The sequence below is a fragment of the Poecilia formosa genome, unplaced genomic scaffold (assembly GCF_000485575.1).
Source record: "Poecilia formosa unplaced genomic scaffold, Poecilia_formosa-5.1.2 Scaffold340, whole genome shotgun sequence".
Lineage (NCBI taxonomy): Eukaryota > Metazoa > Chordata > Actinopteri > Cyprinodontiformes > Poeciliidae > Poecilia > Poecilia formosa.
In genome coordinates, this window is record NW_006800279.1 from 632,241 (window position 1) to 646,779 (window position 14,539).

The 14,539-nt window shown below is 38.6% G+C and overlaps 1 protein-coding gene across 1 annotated transcript; it reads right to left on the reverse strand.

Annotated features, from left to right (window-relative positions):
- Positions 1 to 2,523: 2,523 nt before the first annotated feature.
- Positions 2,524 to 11,660, reverse strand: fam98a (family with sequence similarity 98 member A). Its single transcript, XM_007573939.2, has 8 exons — positions 11,463 to 11,660; positions 10,218 to 10,366; positions 9,641 to 9,775; positions 7,475 to 7,656; positions 7,147 to 7,227; positions 6,928 to 7,044; positions 5,711 to 5,878; positions 2,524 to 3,765 (listed from the first exon to the last, which is right to left on the reverse strand). The coding sequence occupies exons 1-8, from the start codon at positions 11,498 to 11,500 to the stop codon at positions 3,118 to 3,120; spliced, it is 1,518 nt and encodes a 505-aa protein (XP_007574001.1). The 5' UTR covers positions 11,501 to 11,660; the 3' UTR covers positions 2,524 to 3,117.
- Between the last annotated feature and the right edge of the window lie 2,879 nt (positions 11,661 to 14,539).

The window sequence follows — 14,539 nt, forward strand, 5'->3', positions numbered from 1 at the left end:
TCCTTGTGCTTGTTCACTATCAAGTTTTCTCAATTGACTGTCAGCAGCTGCCATATATGCTATACACCCATAATAAAAAGATCTCACGAGAGCCAACAGTCCACTTCTTGAAGTTCCCATTCCTGACCAGAAAGACATCTCAACAAATTATTTACTTTTTTCCATTTATTTTGAACTGATTCTATGTGCTGTTTCCAAGTTAATTTTTCATCAAAGATGACACCTAAAAACTTCACTTTATTCACTTGCTCAAGCTACTGATTATAAAGATTCAAATTAACTTCCTTATGTCTTCTATAAAAACAGATAACTTGGGTCTTTGCAATTGACATTCTAAATCCCCATGTTTGCCCAACTTTCCACTTTCAATATGGCATCCTGCATCTTTTTCTGTAAATATATAAGATAATGTCCAAGCACCCACAAAGCCCCATCATCTGCAAATAAAGATTTCCCTATACTACCATCTATCTCATCAAAAATGTCATTTATCATAATATTAAAAAGAATTGGGCTACACACACTGCCTTGTGGGGTACCATTCTCAACAATATATCTAGTAGAGAAAGTTGCCTCAACCCTAACTTGTTTCTCTACCAAACAAAAAATCTAAAGCCCAGTTGTAAATCTTACCTCCTATGCCAAGTTTTTCTAATTTAATCAATAATCCCTCTTTCCATAACATATCATACACCTTTTCTATGTCAAAGAACACAGCTATCATTATTTCTTTATTCGTTTGAGCTTTCCTTACTTCCGACTCCAAGCACAATACTGCATCCATTGTATTTCTCCCTTTACAAAAACCACTTTGAAAAGGAGAAAATTTATTTTTACTTTCAAGAAAATATGATAGTCTGTTACAATTCTCTCCATTATTTTCCCTAATTGAGATGTAAGAGCTATAGGCCTATAATTTGAAGGGTCTTGAACAGTGCTCCCTGGTAGAGCAGATGAACACACGTGTCTGTTATGAACGCCGCATTCCAGGTCGAGTTCTTCGAAGCAATGCCTGTAAGTAGCAGCTTATACTTCCAAACAAGCCTTTATGTTAACATATGAGGAATTCAGATGTTAAAGTTACTTTCCCTAAATGGAATATATACTAGTCAGTCCACCTTTTCACTCACGTTTTTTTTTCCATGTGCTTTCTGGGTAGAATTCTATCTAGAAACGCGAACCCCCGCTGAACAGTTTCAATCGCCCCGCCCTAACAATTTCCGGCAGGGCAGGTGATAAACGTCAAACTTTTTCTGTTACAGTCTGACTCCGGCCCCCCACCAGAGAAGGGAAAAGTTATGTGGCCCTCACAGGAAAAAGTTTGGGGACCACTGGTCTTGACGAATAATCCGGCATGTAAACTTCAAAATAAAGATTGGAAATACAAATTAAAATGTTTTTTTTCTGATGGCCCAAAATATTGTACATTTTCAGAGAAACTACTCAGAATAAATATGCACTCATGATGAATTGTCTATAGTCTACAGCAGTGTTAGAGGGCCAGGGTGTCCCGCAAGTCTAAAAAACTTCTTAACTGGATGAGGAGGAAGTAAATACATATGAAGGGCCACCAGAGGGTGTAATGCATTCCAAGAACAATAAAAAAAAAAAAATCAGCGTTGTGTAATAACTAGCTACATTTAATCAGCTACATTTAGTTGATAACTTTTTTGGGGAAAAAACACTTCTTACTTTTAAGTCACTAATTTTTGTATGAAGTATCATTACTCATACTAATTTGAGTAAAATTTCTGGATATCTGCCTACTGTGAGTAACTTCACTGAAGTAAGAACAAGCTGGTCTTAACCAAAAATCACAAAACACAGACTTGGAAGTTTTTTCCATAAGTATTATATTGAAAGAATTTGATTATGAAAAATTGATCTGTTGCCTGCTTTTTTATTTTTGTAATTATGGTATGTACATAAATTATTTTCATTTTGGCTACTCGGTAGTCTTTTTACCAAATACTTTACTATTGAGTAATTTCTTGGATGCTTATTCTCTTGAGTAAAAATATTTTTAAGTAGTGCTACTTTTATTTGAGAACAATTGCTGTAAATACTTTTATTTTAGTAATTCCAGTCAAAATGAGTCTTGTATTGAATAATTTTTTTTGTCTATTATTTACTGAGGTTCCGTTGATCCCAGAAGGGATTATTATTATTATTAATGGATCTGTGAGGCTAATGTTCACTTTCCAACTTGACCGCAACATTAATCTTCTGACCAAATATGCATAAGCTTCTAGTGAACTAAATCATTCAGATAACCATCATTAGTTTGCATGAATACATGTTAATTCTGATTAAAGAATCATTTTCCAGTTGATTCATAACGATACATCAAATGGATGCATCTTTTCCCAGCATCATTTTTTTTCAGGTTTCAAAGCAGATCATCTATGATTTTGGTTACTGCTCCCGTTTGGGTTTCATATCAATTTCAATTCAAATGGGCCATTAGTGGGAGTCAACACTAAATACTGCAAGTTCTACAGATGAAATCACCACACAACTCAATGCAAAAAGGGATTTTTATTCCTTTTATTCCTCATTCACACATCCATACAAACCTTCCAACATTAATAGCTGTTTCCACACAGCTGTGCAAGTTGGCATCTTTTAAATAAGTAACTTAGAAATTTCCAGTCAAACATACTGAAATGAAACGTGGACTGGAAAATTGACACCGCTTTCAAGTAATCTTTGATTTCAGTGACCCTCCTGTGTGTGGTACTGATGTGCACTGCACACAATAGGTGCACAAACACTGACATGTGAGGAACGCTTTCTGTGTTAAGGAAGAACGTTCAGTAAGGCCGATTTAACTAACAGGGTGAAATCAGCACAGCAGAGTCCAGCTACACAAGCTATTTTAAACAGAGCTGGAGGGCAGCTTCAAAACGAATTAATAAGGCAAAAATGAATACATACCAGGACGCAAAAGATTATATCTTCAATTACTTAACAGTCGACGGAGAACGTGACCCAAATAAAAATATGTAGAGGACATATTTCTTGCTTCAGTTTGCTGAACCTGCTCAGATAAGGCTTTTCTCTGAAGTTCCTGAATTCAGTGTTCTGATCTCTGCTGTAAAGCCCCGAACTGCATCTTCAGCTGGTGTAGTGTCTGCCTTGATTGAAGCCAGCCTGGTTGTACTGCTGCCCTCCATGTTGAAAAAACTGTTCAAACTGTCCTCCTTGGTTGAAATTCTGACCACCTCTACCCCCCCAGCCTCCACTTTGACCTCCTCTGCTGCCTCTGCCCCTGCCCCCTCGGCCTCCACGGCCACCGCCTCTTTCCTGGTGCCAGCCCCCGTCCTGGCTATAACTATTGTTGTAACCCCCTCCTCCTCCATGAAAGCCCTGATCCTGGAATCCTCCTTGGTTGGCTCCCCCTCCCGTATAACCTCCTCTCCCTCCTCCCCCATGATAATTTCCTGTGTCTTGGTAGTGACCCTGGCTGTACCCACCTCTCCCCCCTCCAGCTCCCTCTCCCCAGCTTCCCTGCACCTTCCCTCCTCTGCCACCGACTCCTCTGGCCCCCCTGTCTTCGTGTCCCCCTCCACCACCTCTTTCATAGCCTGCACGGCCACCGTACGAAAAGCTATCATAGCCCCCTCTGCTACCCCCGTGGGACCCACTGTAGTGCCCTCCACCTTGAGGGGCATCCTGACGTTTCTGCCAGGACGGCATCTCTGGAGGCGGAGGCTCGATCTCGCATGGTCTTCCACCTCTGTCCGGCACTCGGCCCATCAGAACCTGAGGAGCAAAGTCAGGTATTGTTTAAGTTGCTGAAAGCTAAAGGGTTTTTAGATCAATGAGATTACAAAAAAAATAAAACAGGCAGCGTTACCATATGCGTAGCCAGCGTTAGGTGTCAGGGTTGCAGACATCTAACAAATTCGATGTTGTTAGACATCTGACGTCATCTGATTTGTGTTATTAATAAATTGGTAGGGCTAGAGTATTACACAAATTCAACTTCTCTTAGTTTTTTTATCACATTATAATGTTATTTCCTCCTCAAAAACTTATCTGGAGTGTTGCATCATCTGCTGCTCTCTTCACTAAGGCTCTTCTTCCTTCATTTCATGTGGCTGCTTAACATCTGTTGCTGCAGAAGTGAAAGCTAGAGCAAATGTGTGTGTGAAATGTTCATCTTTGGCAGCATCAGCCTGCAGATGTTTCCTTTCCTTCTAGTCTTTCCATTTTGTCCCCCATCTTCAGGCCATCGACTTGTAGCCAACACTGGTTTCATATGCAAGGCTGCGTATGTTTGGATAAACTGAGAAATAAATCAAAGTGTTTTGACCCAAAATGTATAATTACCAATCCAGCCCGATGAGATTCACACATATATTTTAAATACACATTAGTTGTTACATTTATAGTGAAAATATGATCCGTTCCACAAATGTTTTATTTTTGTTTGTGGTTCAGAGGTTGTGTTAGCATCAAAAAAATTCTGTTATCTATTTTACCAGTCAATTTTTATAATGACGCTAATTACATAAGCTATTCAGTCGAATATCATTTTCATTCTATCCATTTAATATTCAACAAGTTGAGCAGATTATCAAGATTCGATTACACAGAGCAGACGAACTAACTTTTTCTTCCGGTGAGACAAAAAACAATGACTGTGACCCCAATAACTACACATGAACAATAAAATTAAACGACTCCACTTAAATTACGAACGCTTCACCTGCTGTGGTATGAACACACAGCCTCAGAACTTTCTCCTGGTCGCCATTAGGAAGAGAAATCTGCGCTAGATTTTAGAACGGCATTAACTGAGCCCATAAGCGTCGTGTCCGAGCCCGATTCAACTAGACTAATTAACTTTAATTAAAGCCCTGAGGCTGAATTAAATCTGACATACTATTTTAATTAAGATTTTACTGCTTTCACTTTTAGACCATAAGTAAGCAGTGTTACTTCTGTCTGTATCCTTTGCTTAATGTTTTCTAGTTCCATTTTGTCGCTTGTTGTAACCGCAGGCTGAGTCAAGTGCAAATCTCCTGGATGAGTCACTGAGCGGAGCAGGGCAGGGTTGCATATGTATTTATTGTCCAGTGTACTCTGGTTGTTACAGTCTAATTAACTTCTGCACCTTAGTGTCTTTCGTCAAAAGGGAAAACTGCCTTCTCCTTTATCTAGACTATAAATAGATCAACAGAACATAGCATTCTCATTTAGTTTTCTTTGTTCTGCATGTACTGTACACTTGTTAAACGTGCTTCTTCCGCCAAAGTTTGGAATGTGCTTTTGAACCAGACGCGCTCCAAAGCTTCATGTCCATAACTCTCGGCGTGCTGTCAGCTCCTGATCAGCAAGATGAATTTAGTTCAGTAAACAGGTAATACTTGAAATTAAGATGGGATTTTTAAGATTTTTAATTATTGAGCTAGTTCCCTCTGCCATGTACTCTATGCATAAAGTTGAAAGTGTCTCGCACATCTGCACCAAGTAGTCAGGAGTGTGAAGTGTAATCTGTCTAAAGAACGAATGGTCTGTAGATTTGTCCGTTGTTTAAAAGTACATGGTCAACTACAGAAAATATTTCTTTAAGACAACTTCTGGTGTGGCTATTTTTGCTTACATGACAGAAATGATGATTACAATTAAGGAAAAAAATGATATCATGATATCCCTGATTTAATAGAAGGAAGACAGTGTGACGCTGTTGGAACACACCAACCTTATTAATGGCACAGGCTGTCTTCTCTCTTATCTTGCCACTGCTTGTACGAAGGATCTTGGAGAAGTCTTGTCGTGCAGCAAGAAGGTGAGCGACAGAAATGTTGCTTTTGGTGAGGAGGGCAGAACGCAGCGGCTGGTACACTTTACTTAACTTCTCAGCTTGGATCTTTAGCAAAACACGGGAAAAGAAAAAAAAAGTCTTTTAGTTTGTAATAAGAAAAGTTGCACACAAAAATATGTAACTTTATATGGGCCTGATTATGTGCTGTTCCCAGTTATTGCTGCTGAGATTTTGTATGTCTAAACTGAGATGTGTGACCATTAATCTTTTGTGATGAGTTTCAGCTGTTGGAGGTTGAAAGTCCTCTTGTCTTCACCTCATCTGTGGATAGCTTTACAGATTCTCTATCAGATTCAACCCAGTGCTTCAACACAGTAAGATTTGGAGAAATTAGCAGAACTTTGTTTAAAAAAAATATTCAAAAACCTTCAGGATGACTTATTAAAATCTTTAGGTGAACATGTTCATAATGTCAATCCAAAATTCACATAGAAAAAGTGCATTATGAGTTCAGTGCATCCCGTCGTTGACCTCTCATTCATTACACACTTATCTTCGTACTCTACATTTGAAAGAGGAAATAGAAGGTGGGATTATTTTGAACTCACAAAATGTGATAATCCCCAAAAGTATGCAGCTAATTTTCCTTATAGTGTTAATTTCCATTTTGTTAAGTTAGACAAAAATCTACCCTTAGAAGTCATAAATAATTAAAACTACAGATAAGTTGCATAACTTAAAAATATAATCTCAGATTTTTTTTTTCATCCAAAATACTATTTCTGATTTTAATCAATTTTTATACAATTTCCATTTCCTTTCTCAAAAAGAAATTACAAATGGCGGGAATATTTTCAAAAAGCTGTTGCTCCAATAATCCCTCCTGGGATTGTTGGAGCAAAGTATACATTGATATTATACTAATACAAGCTAGGAAACATGCTTGTAAAACAAGAAGGTAGACCCAGCCTGGGTTGGTTGACATGACTCTGAACTTCTGAAATCCAAGGAGTGCATTGGTGAAAAGAAATTCAGATTTTCCAAAAATGTAAATCTTTAATAACAGCACATTTTATTAATTGTCAAAATTGGTCAGCACCATTAAAGACAACCAAAAACATTTTGTGCATGGTAATGCCTGGATAGCAACGTACCTTGGCTCTTTCAGACCAGCCGAAAGACTGCACAGTTACATCAAGACGTTTCAACAACATCTTTCTTCTCACTTCATACTCATTTCCAAGAGATTGGTTGATGGCCTCAATCTTTTCCTAGACAAAAAAAATCAAAACAAAAAAAAAACAAGGGAGTAAAGAAACATTCACTCACTTTCTGCTAACTGAGAATTATTTGTTTCATTTAGCAGAATTTACCATATGAACAGGTCCGAGGGGCTTGTTCAGCAGAGGTTCTCCAACATGATTTGGTGGAACTCGACTTATGGCTTCTTTCAACTGAGATAGAGAAAAATAATAATAAAAAAGAAAAATTATATATATATGCATAAAAATGATCAACAATACACAGGTAAAAGCTCCCTCTTGGAGCATATTTACAGGCTGATGCTGCTGACAGAACAGAGTAAAATCCACTAATCCATATTCATTTATTTTGAACTTGTACAGACCATTTTATTCCATCTTATGTAAAGATTTACAGTTAGCAATAATAAAAAAAAGTGGAGCTGCCAGGTAGACAGACCTTCTTCTCAATTCCAGAGAAGAACTGGAACATGGTGATGTTGGATGGAGGTTTGGACATGCCCAGCGCCATGCAGATACCCTTCAGCTCCTGGAAGACAGGGCTGCCGGATTCCTGAGCTTTCTTCTGAGGCCTGTTGATCAGGATCATTCTTGATGCCTCCAACTCAGACACTAAAAAGGCTGAAGAAGAAATAGGAACAGCCTTTATTGTCCAGCAAATAAGAAATTCAGGTGTTGGAGGCCCTTGCAGCTCAGCGCCGCTCCGGCCCTATGGCGACCGCAGGAGCTTTAGCCACACCATATGCTCACCACCCTCGAAGCTCTCACATCATTCCCTCACCTGTTCAGTAGGCGATGCGATGCACATAGACGTGTTCAGCAGCGCTCTCTAATGATGCATAAAAAAATATGATGCAGATCGGCTGATATATTAAGGAGATATAACTGTTGGAATAACATAGGGGGCGCAGTGGAGTCAATTTACAATTTAATGCCATTGGGCTCTTTAGAGGTTAACAAAGGTCAATCATATCAAGTTTAGTGCAAATAGGATGATGCATATATGATTTAGAGTCAACCGTATGCAAACAGCGAGGGATTAGCCACGCCCACATGTCCCCATTGTTCATGGCAACGTGTGACATTTTCATTTTAAACTGTAAGTGAATGAAATAAACAAATAAATAAAAAATGCAGATATAATCTATCTTATTCTGAAATTATTGCTTTGATTCCTGGAGAAGTTTCCAGGACTGGAAACATACTTTTTGCCATCCAGTCTACACATCTGGCATGGTAAGAAGAAAACCATAAGATTGGAGTTTATCCACAGTCATTCAGATGACACATCAGATACAGCAGTGCATCTGGACTGATGGGATCAAAACAGTTTTTGGCAGTGGAAAACAAAGACAACCTAAAATCCTCACCCCCATGGTGAAACATGGTGGTGGCTGCATCCTGCTAAAGAGAAGCTGGTAAGAGGTGATTGTTACAGCTAAATGCTGGACAATCCTGGAGGAAAACCTGCTGAAGAAGACCAAAGTTTCTTTGGTCTTGATGGAGTTTCCCTTTCCATCATGACCACACAGCCAAAGTTACATGGTTGTTGGAGTATTGTAGTGCATTCAAAAACAGCAACAGTATTACTTGAAATAACACTATTACTGTTGCTGGAATTTGTCTGCTAGGCTTGCAAACATAAGATTAAGATTATGTTAGTAGTTGTGTATTAAGAGTTAACGTTCTGATTATTCTCCTGCTGCTACTCCTGCTGTGAGGCCATAAGATTTTCTCCACATCTTGTGTGCAGTATATGTACTCTGAAGTGTTATTCAAAGGTACAAACAAGTATGCACTCAACATTATGCTATAACAATTTGTCCCTTTCAAAAGCATCTTTTTAAAATTTTGAGATTTTTTTTTTTAAATCATGGAGCACAACTTTATAAAAAACAAACAGTATGTTAGTACATTTAACCTGCAAACCTAACACAGCAAGTTTCCCCTCTATCTCTTTTAGGAGAAAGGAGGGAAGCAACACAAGCTAAACCCAAGGAGAAGCGCTAACTAGAGGCAGAGATATTTTTCTTCAATAAGAATAAGTTTGTTATGAATCAAACTAATATAATTTTTGCAAGAATATTCTTTACATATGGCCAAAACAATACTATACTCTGCTGGCTAGACATTATCTACTATCCACTGATCAGAGTGGATAGCAGATAATAAAAAATAATAAATTATTCGCTACAGATCAACTGCCTTCACTGTTAAGAGTGTTACCTGAATGGTTTACACATTATGAGCATCAAAAATCTGCCAAAAACCTTTTTGATAATAAATCATTTCTGTCTTTACAATGTGGACTCCAGGCTTTTCTGCATTGATATAAAAACGTCTTGTGGTTCAGCAGTAATCAGTGTAATTCCATCTCTCTACAGTCACACGCCAGTTTGCCCTAGGCAGGGCATTAACCCCAAGTTGCCAATTACCTGCCAATCTGCATATTTGTGTATGAATGTGCGCATGCTTGTGAGTGTGAGTGGGTGAAAAAGTGCTTAGAGTATGACTGGAAATATTTGAATTTTTAACATGTACATCAAAGTAGTATAACGAAGTTAAGTTTGAACAGAGACACGTTAGTGTAGTGTAATAAACCTACTGATTAGGAGCAGACAGTCAGTTCTGTTCAGAAACCTCTGGGTGATGCCTCCAGTGGTCAGAGTGCTGTAAGGGCAGGCAAGCTCTGACAGAAGACCACTCATCTCCAGCTGGAAGCCCTCTGCCTCACTGGGACCTGAGATGTGGAGCAGAAACACAGACCCATCACAGGTTTGGTCTCGCATATGAGCGAAAAACGCTTGATAAGTTTTGATAAGCATCAATCTTACTGGTGTACAATTAGTCAGTCTCAGCCTTGATATTAATCCACCAACCACAGTCATATGTTGTCGTAAAAGGTTTTCTGAAGCTAAAAACCTATAACTATTTACATTTATTCCTCTAATTTATATTTGTGCAATTTGCAAAATGAAAAAAGATCTACCTGCACTTTCAATCCTGTTCTAATATCTAAATGGCTGTTGGTTTGTCTGGAGATGATAGGATATGACTAACATCATGGCAGTAAGGGAGCTATTAAACATGTGAGTCCCACAAATTGCTATGGCATGAGTGGAAAAAGCCAGGAACACCAGTGAAAGCAGTGCCAAAGGTTAGAGTGGGGCTACTAAACTTACAGTTAGTAGCATGGACATTTTCTTCCAGCTTGTGATACAGTCTGAGCTCTGAGATGATCCAAGCACAGAGCTTGGTGAACTCCGGGGAAGCTGCTCCTCTCATGACAGCAGAATCCAGAGCTCCATCCTCCAACAGAGGGCCCTGGTAGCTGGAAGAACAGGACACACAAGCAGCTAAACCACAAGAAACCCTGATCAGTTCAAAATCACAACTTTTATTCCCTCATTGCAGTGTAACTTTTATTCCCTCATTGCAGTGTCCCTACACGTGTGTAAGATAATTCCATAAAAGCATTACAAGAACTCCCAGTCCTCTACAGCCCATTTCACTGGATAGATAGATAGATAGATAGATAGATAGATAGATAGATAGATAGATAGATAGATAGATAGATAGATAGATAGATAGATTACAGGTGAAGATTGATAAATGACATGACGAGTAGATGATAGATAAATGGATAGATGGAGAAGAAACACAGAGGGGTGGACAGACAAATAAAAAAGCATGGCTTGATGAAAAGATGGACAGAGAAAAAGAAGATGGATGGAGGACTGAATAGATTTAATAATAGATTGAGAGCTAAGAAATAAAAGAAAAGATTGATACTACTAAATAAAAAAGATGAATGGCTTGATAGATCACAAATTTAACCAGACGTAGAAAAAAAATTCCAGATTTTTCTACGCTGAACAGGATCACTGTGCAGAGGTTCTCACGGGACGATAACCGTGAACAGGCACCAGCAGAAATAACCCGTCTGAATCTTCCATTGGACATTCTTCCATGTTGCCAAGCAATCAGCACGTAAAGGACTTAAACCAACTCCTAAACTCTGATGACTTCCATGAATTCATTGCATATTTATATATACAGGTTACATTTGTAATGTTAGCATAAATCCTATTTTCTAGAAATTTGACCCCTTAACATAAAGAGCGACAAACAAGGCAGGCAGGCAGCGGGGTAGCCCATTCTCGGCAAGTTCTGCTGACGCAGCTTCATGCAAACCACCTATACCAATTTGGAGCTCAGCTTACACCGCTATGGAAACGTTGACCTCTCACTTGAAGCAACAGAATAATAAACATCACTTCTCAGCTGATGTTTCTGCCCTCTCAGATTAGCTGTCAGAGCTACACACTGCAGCAGGTAGCTAAAACAGGACAGAGAGCAGGAAGCTCTTTAGGGTTTTATGCACACAGCCCTCCGCCCCCAGTGGGACAGAAGCTTTGTTCACTTACCCTAAATCTTCCAGCGAGACGAGAATATCATTCTCCATCTCAAAGTTCTATGATGAAAGGAGAAGTACCGCAGGAAGGTTTCTCACAGGCACTCAGCTGTTACACGTTGAAGTCCGCCTTCTTCGTTTTTGTTTAACAACAGTTGGAAAGCACCCTATTGGTGAATTACCGCCCCCTTGTGCTTTATCATAGGCACTGCGTGTTTCCGAAGACGATATTCTATAACAGTGTTTCTCAGCCTTTTTTGGGCCAGCGCCCCCCAAAGCCTTTCTTCAGGTCCCTCACCGCCCCCCACCAAATAATTTGTAGGCTACTTTGCACTGACTATTATTTTATTATGAATATTACTATCACTATTGTAGATTTTTTTTCTTTTTTTTTATGCTTGTTTCTGTATTTATCGTCAAAAATAATTTCCCAGAGAACAAAAAAAGCAATGTGAATAGAAATTATTTTCACACATGTCTACGAAAAATGCAATGGACATTCAACTTAAAATTGGTAGGCCTAACAGAAGCCAATCAAAGTGGAAAAAAATATTCTTGTTCTGTGCCATTTTCTAGTTGTTAAATATTACACAAAATGACCAGATAAAAGATGTGTAACAATGCCAGTTTAAACTTTGAACTATTTGCAAAACGACTGAACTCTGCAACATTAAAACATGGATTGAACTGTAACTACATTAATCATAACTCTTCTCTTCAGTGTTTCTGTGAGTTTCTGGTGGTGGAGCTCTGTGCTGCCTTCAGGAGAATGGGACATCAGAGTATCATCCATAAAATGTCACCCACGTGGCATTTATTGTGCAAACCAAAGCTTTCAGTGGAAAACCAAAAGTTCCAGATCATTTTAACGCCATACAAATATGAGACAGAAACATGGAATATAGCTTTATATAAACCTGTCTATTGATTTATAGATTAATAGTTTTACTGGACAGAAAATCCATCCATCCATCCATCCATCCATTTTCTGAACACCCTTGTCAGAAAATGGGGTGGGGTCGGGAGGGGTGCTGGTGCCTATCTCCAGCTAACGTTCCGGGCGAGAGGTGGGGTACATCCTGGACAGGTCGCCAGTCTGTCGCAGGGCTGGACAGAAAATATAAAGAACAAATCTGGTTCTTAATCAAATCCTAATGAGTCAAATTGAAAGAACTACATATATTGAAGAACTACATATATAAAATCTAATTAAAAACATAAGTGATAAGTTCTTTACTGTTATGGTCAGTAAGATATATTTATTCTCAGTATTAGATGTGGTCTCAACAAACACTTTCAACAATATTATTTTACCTTTTATCTGGAAATAGTGTCTGTTTATTCTTGCCATACAGTCCTGTGTATTAAGTACTGCTCGAAAAGTCTTGCCATACTAGTTTATTCCTCTGTATTTACTTTAGTTTCTTAGTTTATTTTTGCATTTTGTTCTTCATTCATTTCCAATTAGTTTCCTTTGATTAGTACTATCCTCTCTTTCTTTCCTGTTGCTAAATTTATTTTATCGTTTATTGACAATCAGTAATCTTCACTCATCACCTGCTGCGCCGCCTAATCGTCATGTGTTTCACATCATGTGTTGATTTTTCACTATTCAGCGTCTGATTCTATGTTTTTATGCCATAATTCACATCTAGTTCGTCGCTCCGCTTCTCCTGTTTCAGAGTTTTGCGCAATGTGTGCGTTGTTTTTTTTTTTGTTTTTTTTTTTTGTGTTGTTTTTTTAACCCCCTAGGGTGCGGGGTGGTTGGAAAGCGTATCGATGGGGAAAAGGCAGACTGACACAAACCTTTTAAAACAACGGAAAATGCTGTGGTACCTTTGTTCTATCACACCCGTTTCATACCGGACCACTTACAGTGCCGGTGTTAACGCTATAAAATAAACGGATTTCTTTTTTTAAATGGGTTCATTTTTCAGGGGGATACAAAGTGAGGGTGTCGTAATTTTAGTAATTACATGCTTACAAGAGCAATTTTCTGTTTTCCTTCCATTGAAGCGGGCAGCTTTCAAACGGAAATAAAACACTTTTTTAATATAAGTTGCTGCTTTGACATGATCACAGAACTNCGTTTTTTTTTTATTTGTTTTTTTTTTTTGTTTGTTTGTTTGTTTGTTTTTGTGTTGTTTTTTTAATCCCCTAAGGTGCGGGGTGGTGGGAAAGCGTATCGATGGGGAAAAGGCAGACTGACGCAAACCTTTTAAAACAACGGAAAATGCTGTGGTACCGTTGTTCTATCACACCCGTTTCATACCGGACCACTTACAGCGCCGGTGTTAACGCTATAAAATAAACGCCCTCTTTCGTGGTATCACCCATGGAGGGATTTCTTTTTTTTAAATGGGTTCATTTTTCAGGGGGATACAAAGTGAGGGTGTCCTAATTTTAGTAATTACATGTTTACAAGAGCGATTTTCTGTTTTCCTTCCATTGAAGCGGGCAGCTTTCAAACGGAAATAAAACACTTTTTTAATATAAGTTGCTGCTTTGACATGATCACAGAACTGCCAAAACATATGTACAAAAATAAAAATACTAGACAAAGTGAATCACAGCAACGTCATCAGCTGGTGTAACGCTGAACTGATGCGTTGAAGCTAACAGTAGCTGAGTCAAGAAGCTACAAACACTGAAGAGAAGGAGAGCTGCCATAGATACAGTTGCAGCCAAGCATGATTTAATGTTACACAATACAGTTTTACCAAGTTGCTCAAAATCTAAACTGGTATTCTTGTGCATACAAGGTGTAAAGTTTACCTTCGACCAAACGCCCCCCAAAGACATCCCAGCGCCCCCCTTTTGTAAAAAAACCCCTGCCGTCCTAAAACATGCAGATCACCTCAAATGAAATCACTGATGCTAGCTTATGTCATAAGTAATTATCATTGGGGTTAATCTGGTTGTGAGTTTATAATCAGTAAAAAGAAACTGCAAACAAACACTACAAGGCAAAAATATGGCCTTGACATAGGCACTGACTTGAATTGTGCATACAGTAACTGCTTACTGTTTTGGCATTCTTCTTGTCATTTTCTCGGAATGGGATCGTTTGACATTCTTGCTGACATAGAT

What these genes read in the sequence shown, in the direction of transcription:
- fam98a (XM_007573939.2), bottom strand. Translation starts at nt 11,500, where the DNA reads ATGGAGAATGATATTCTCGTCTCGCTGGAAGATTTAGG. An exon ending in CCCTCGGACCTGTTCATATG is followed by an intron (nt 7,045 to 7,146) that starts GTAAATTCTGCT and finishes TTTTTTGTCTAG; the next exon opens with GAAAAGATTGAGGCCATCAA. An exon ending in CAGCCTGTGCCATTAATAAG is followed by an intron (nt 3,766 to 5,710) that starts GTTGGTGTGTTC and finishes TTTGCTCCTCAG; the next exon opens with GTTCTGATGGGCCGAGTGCC.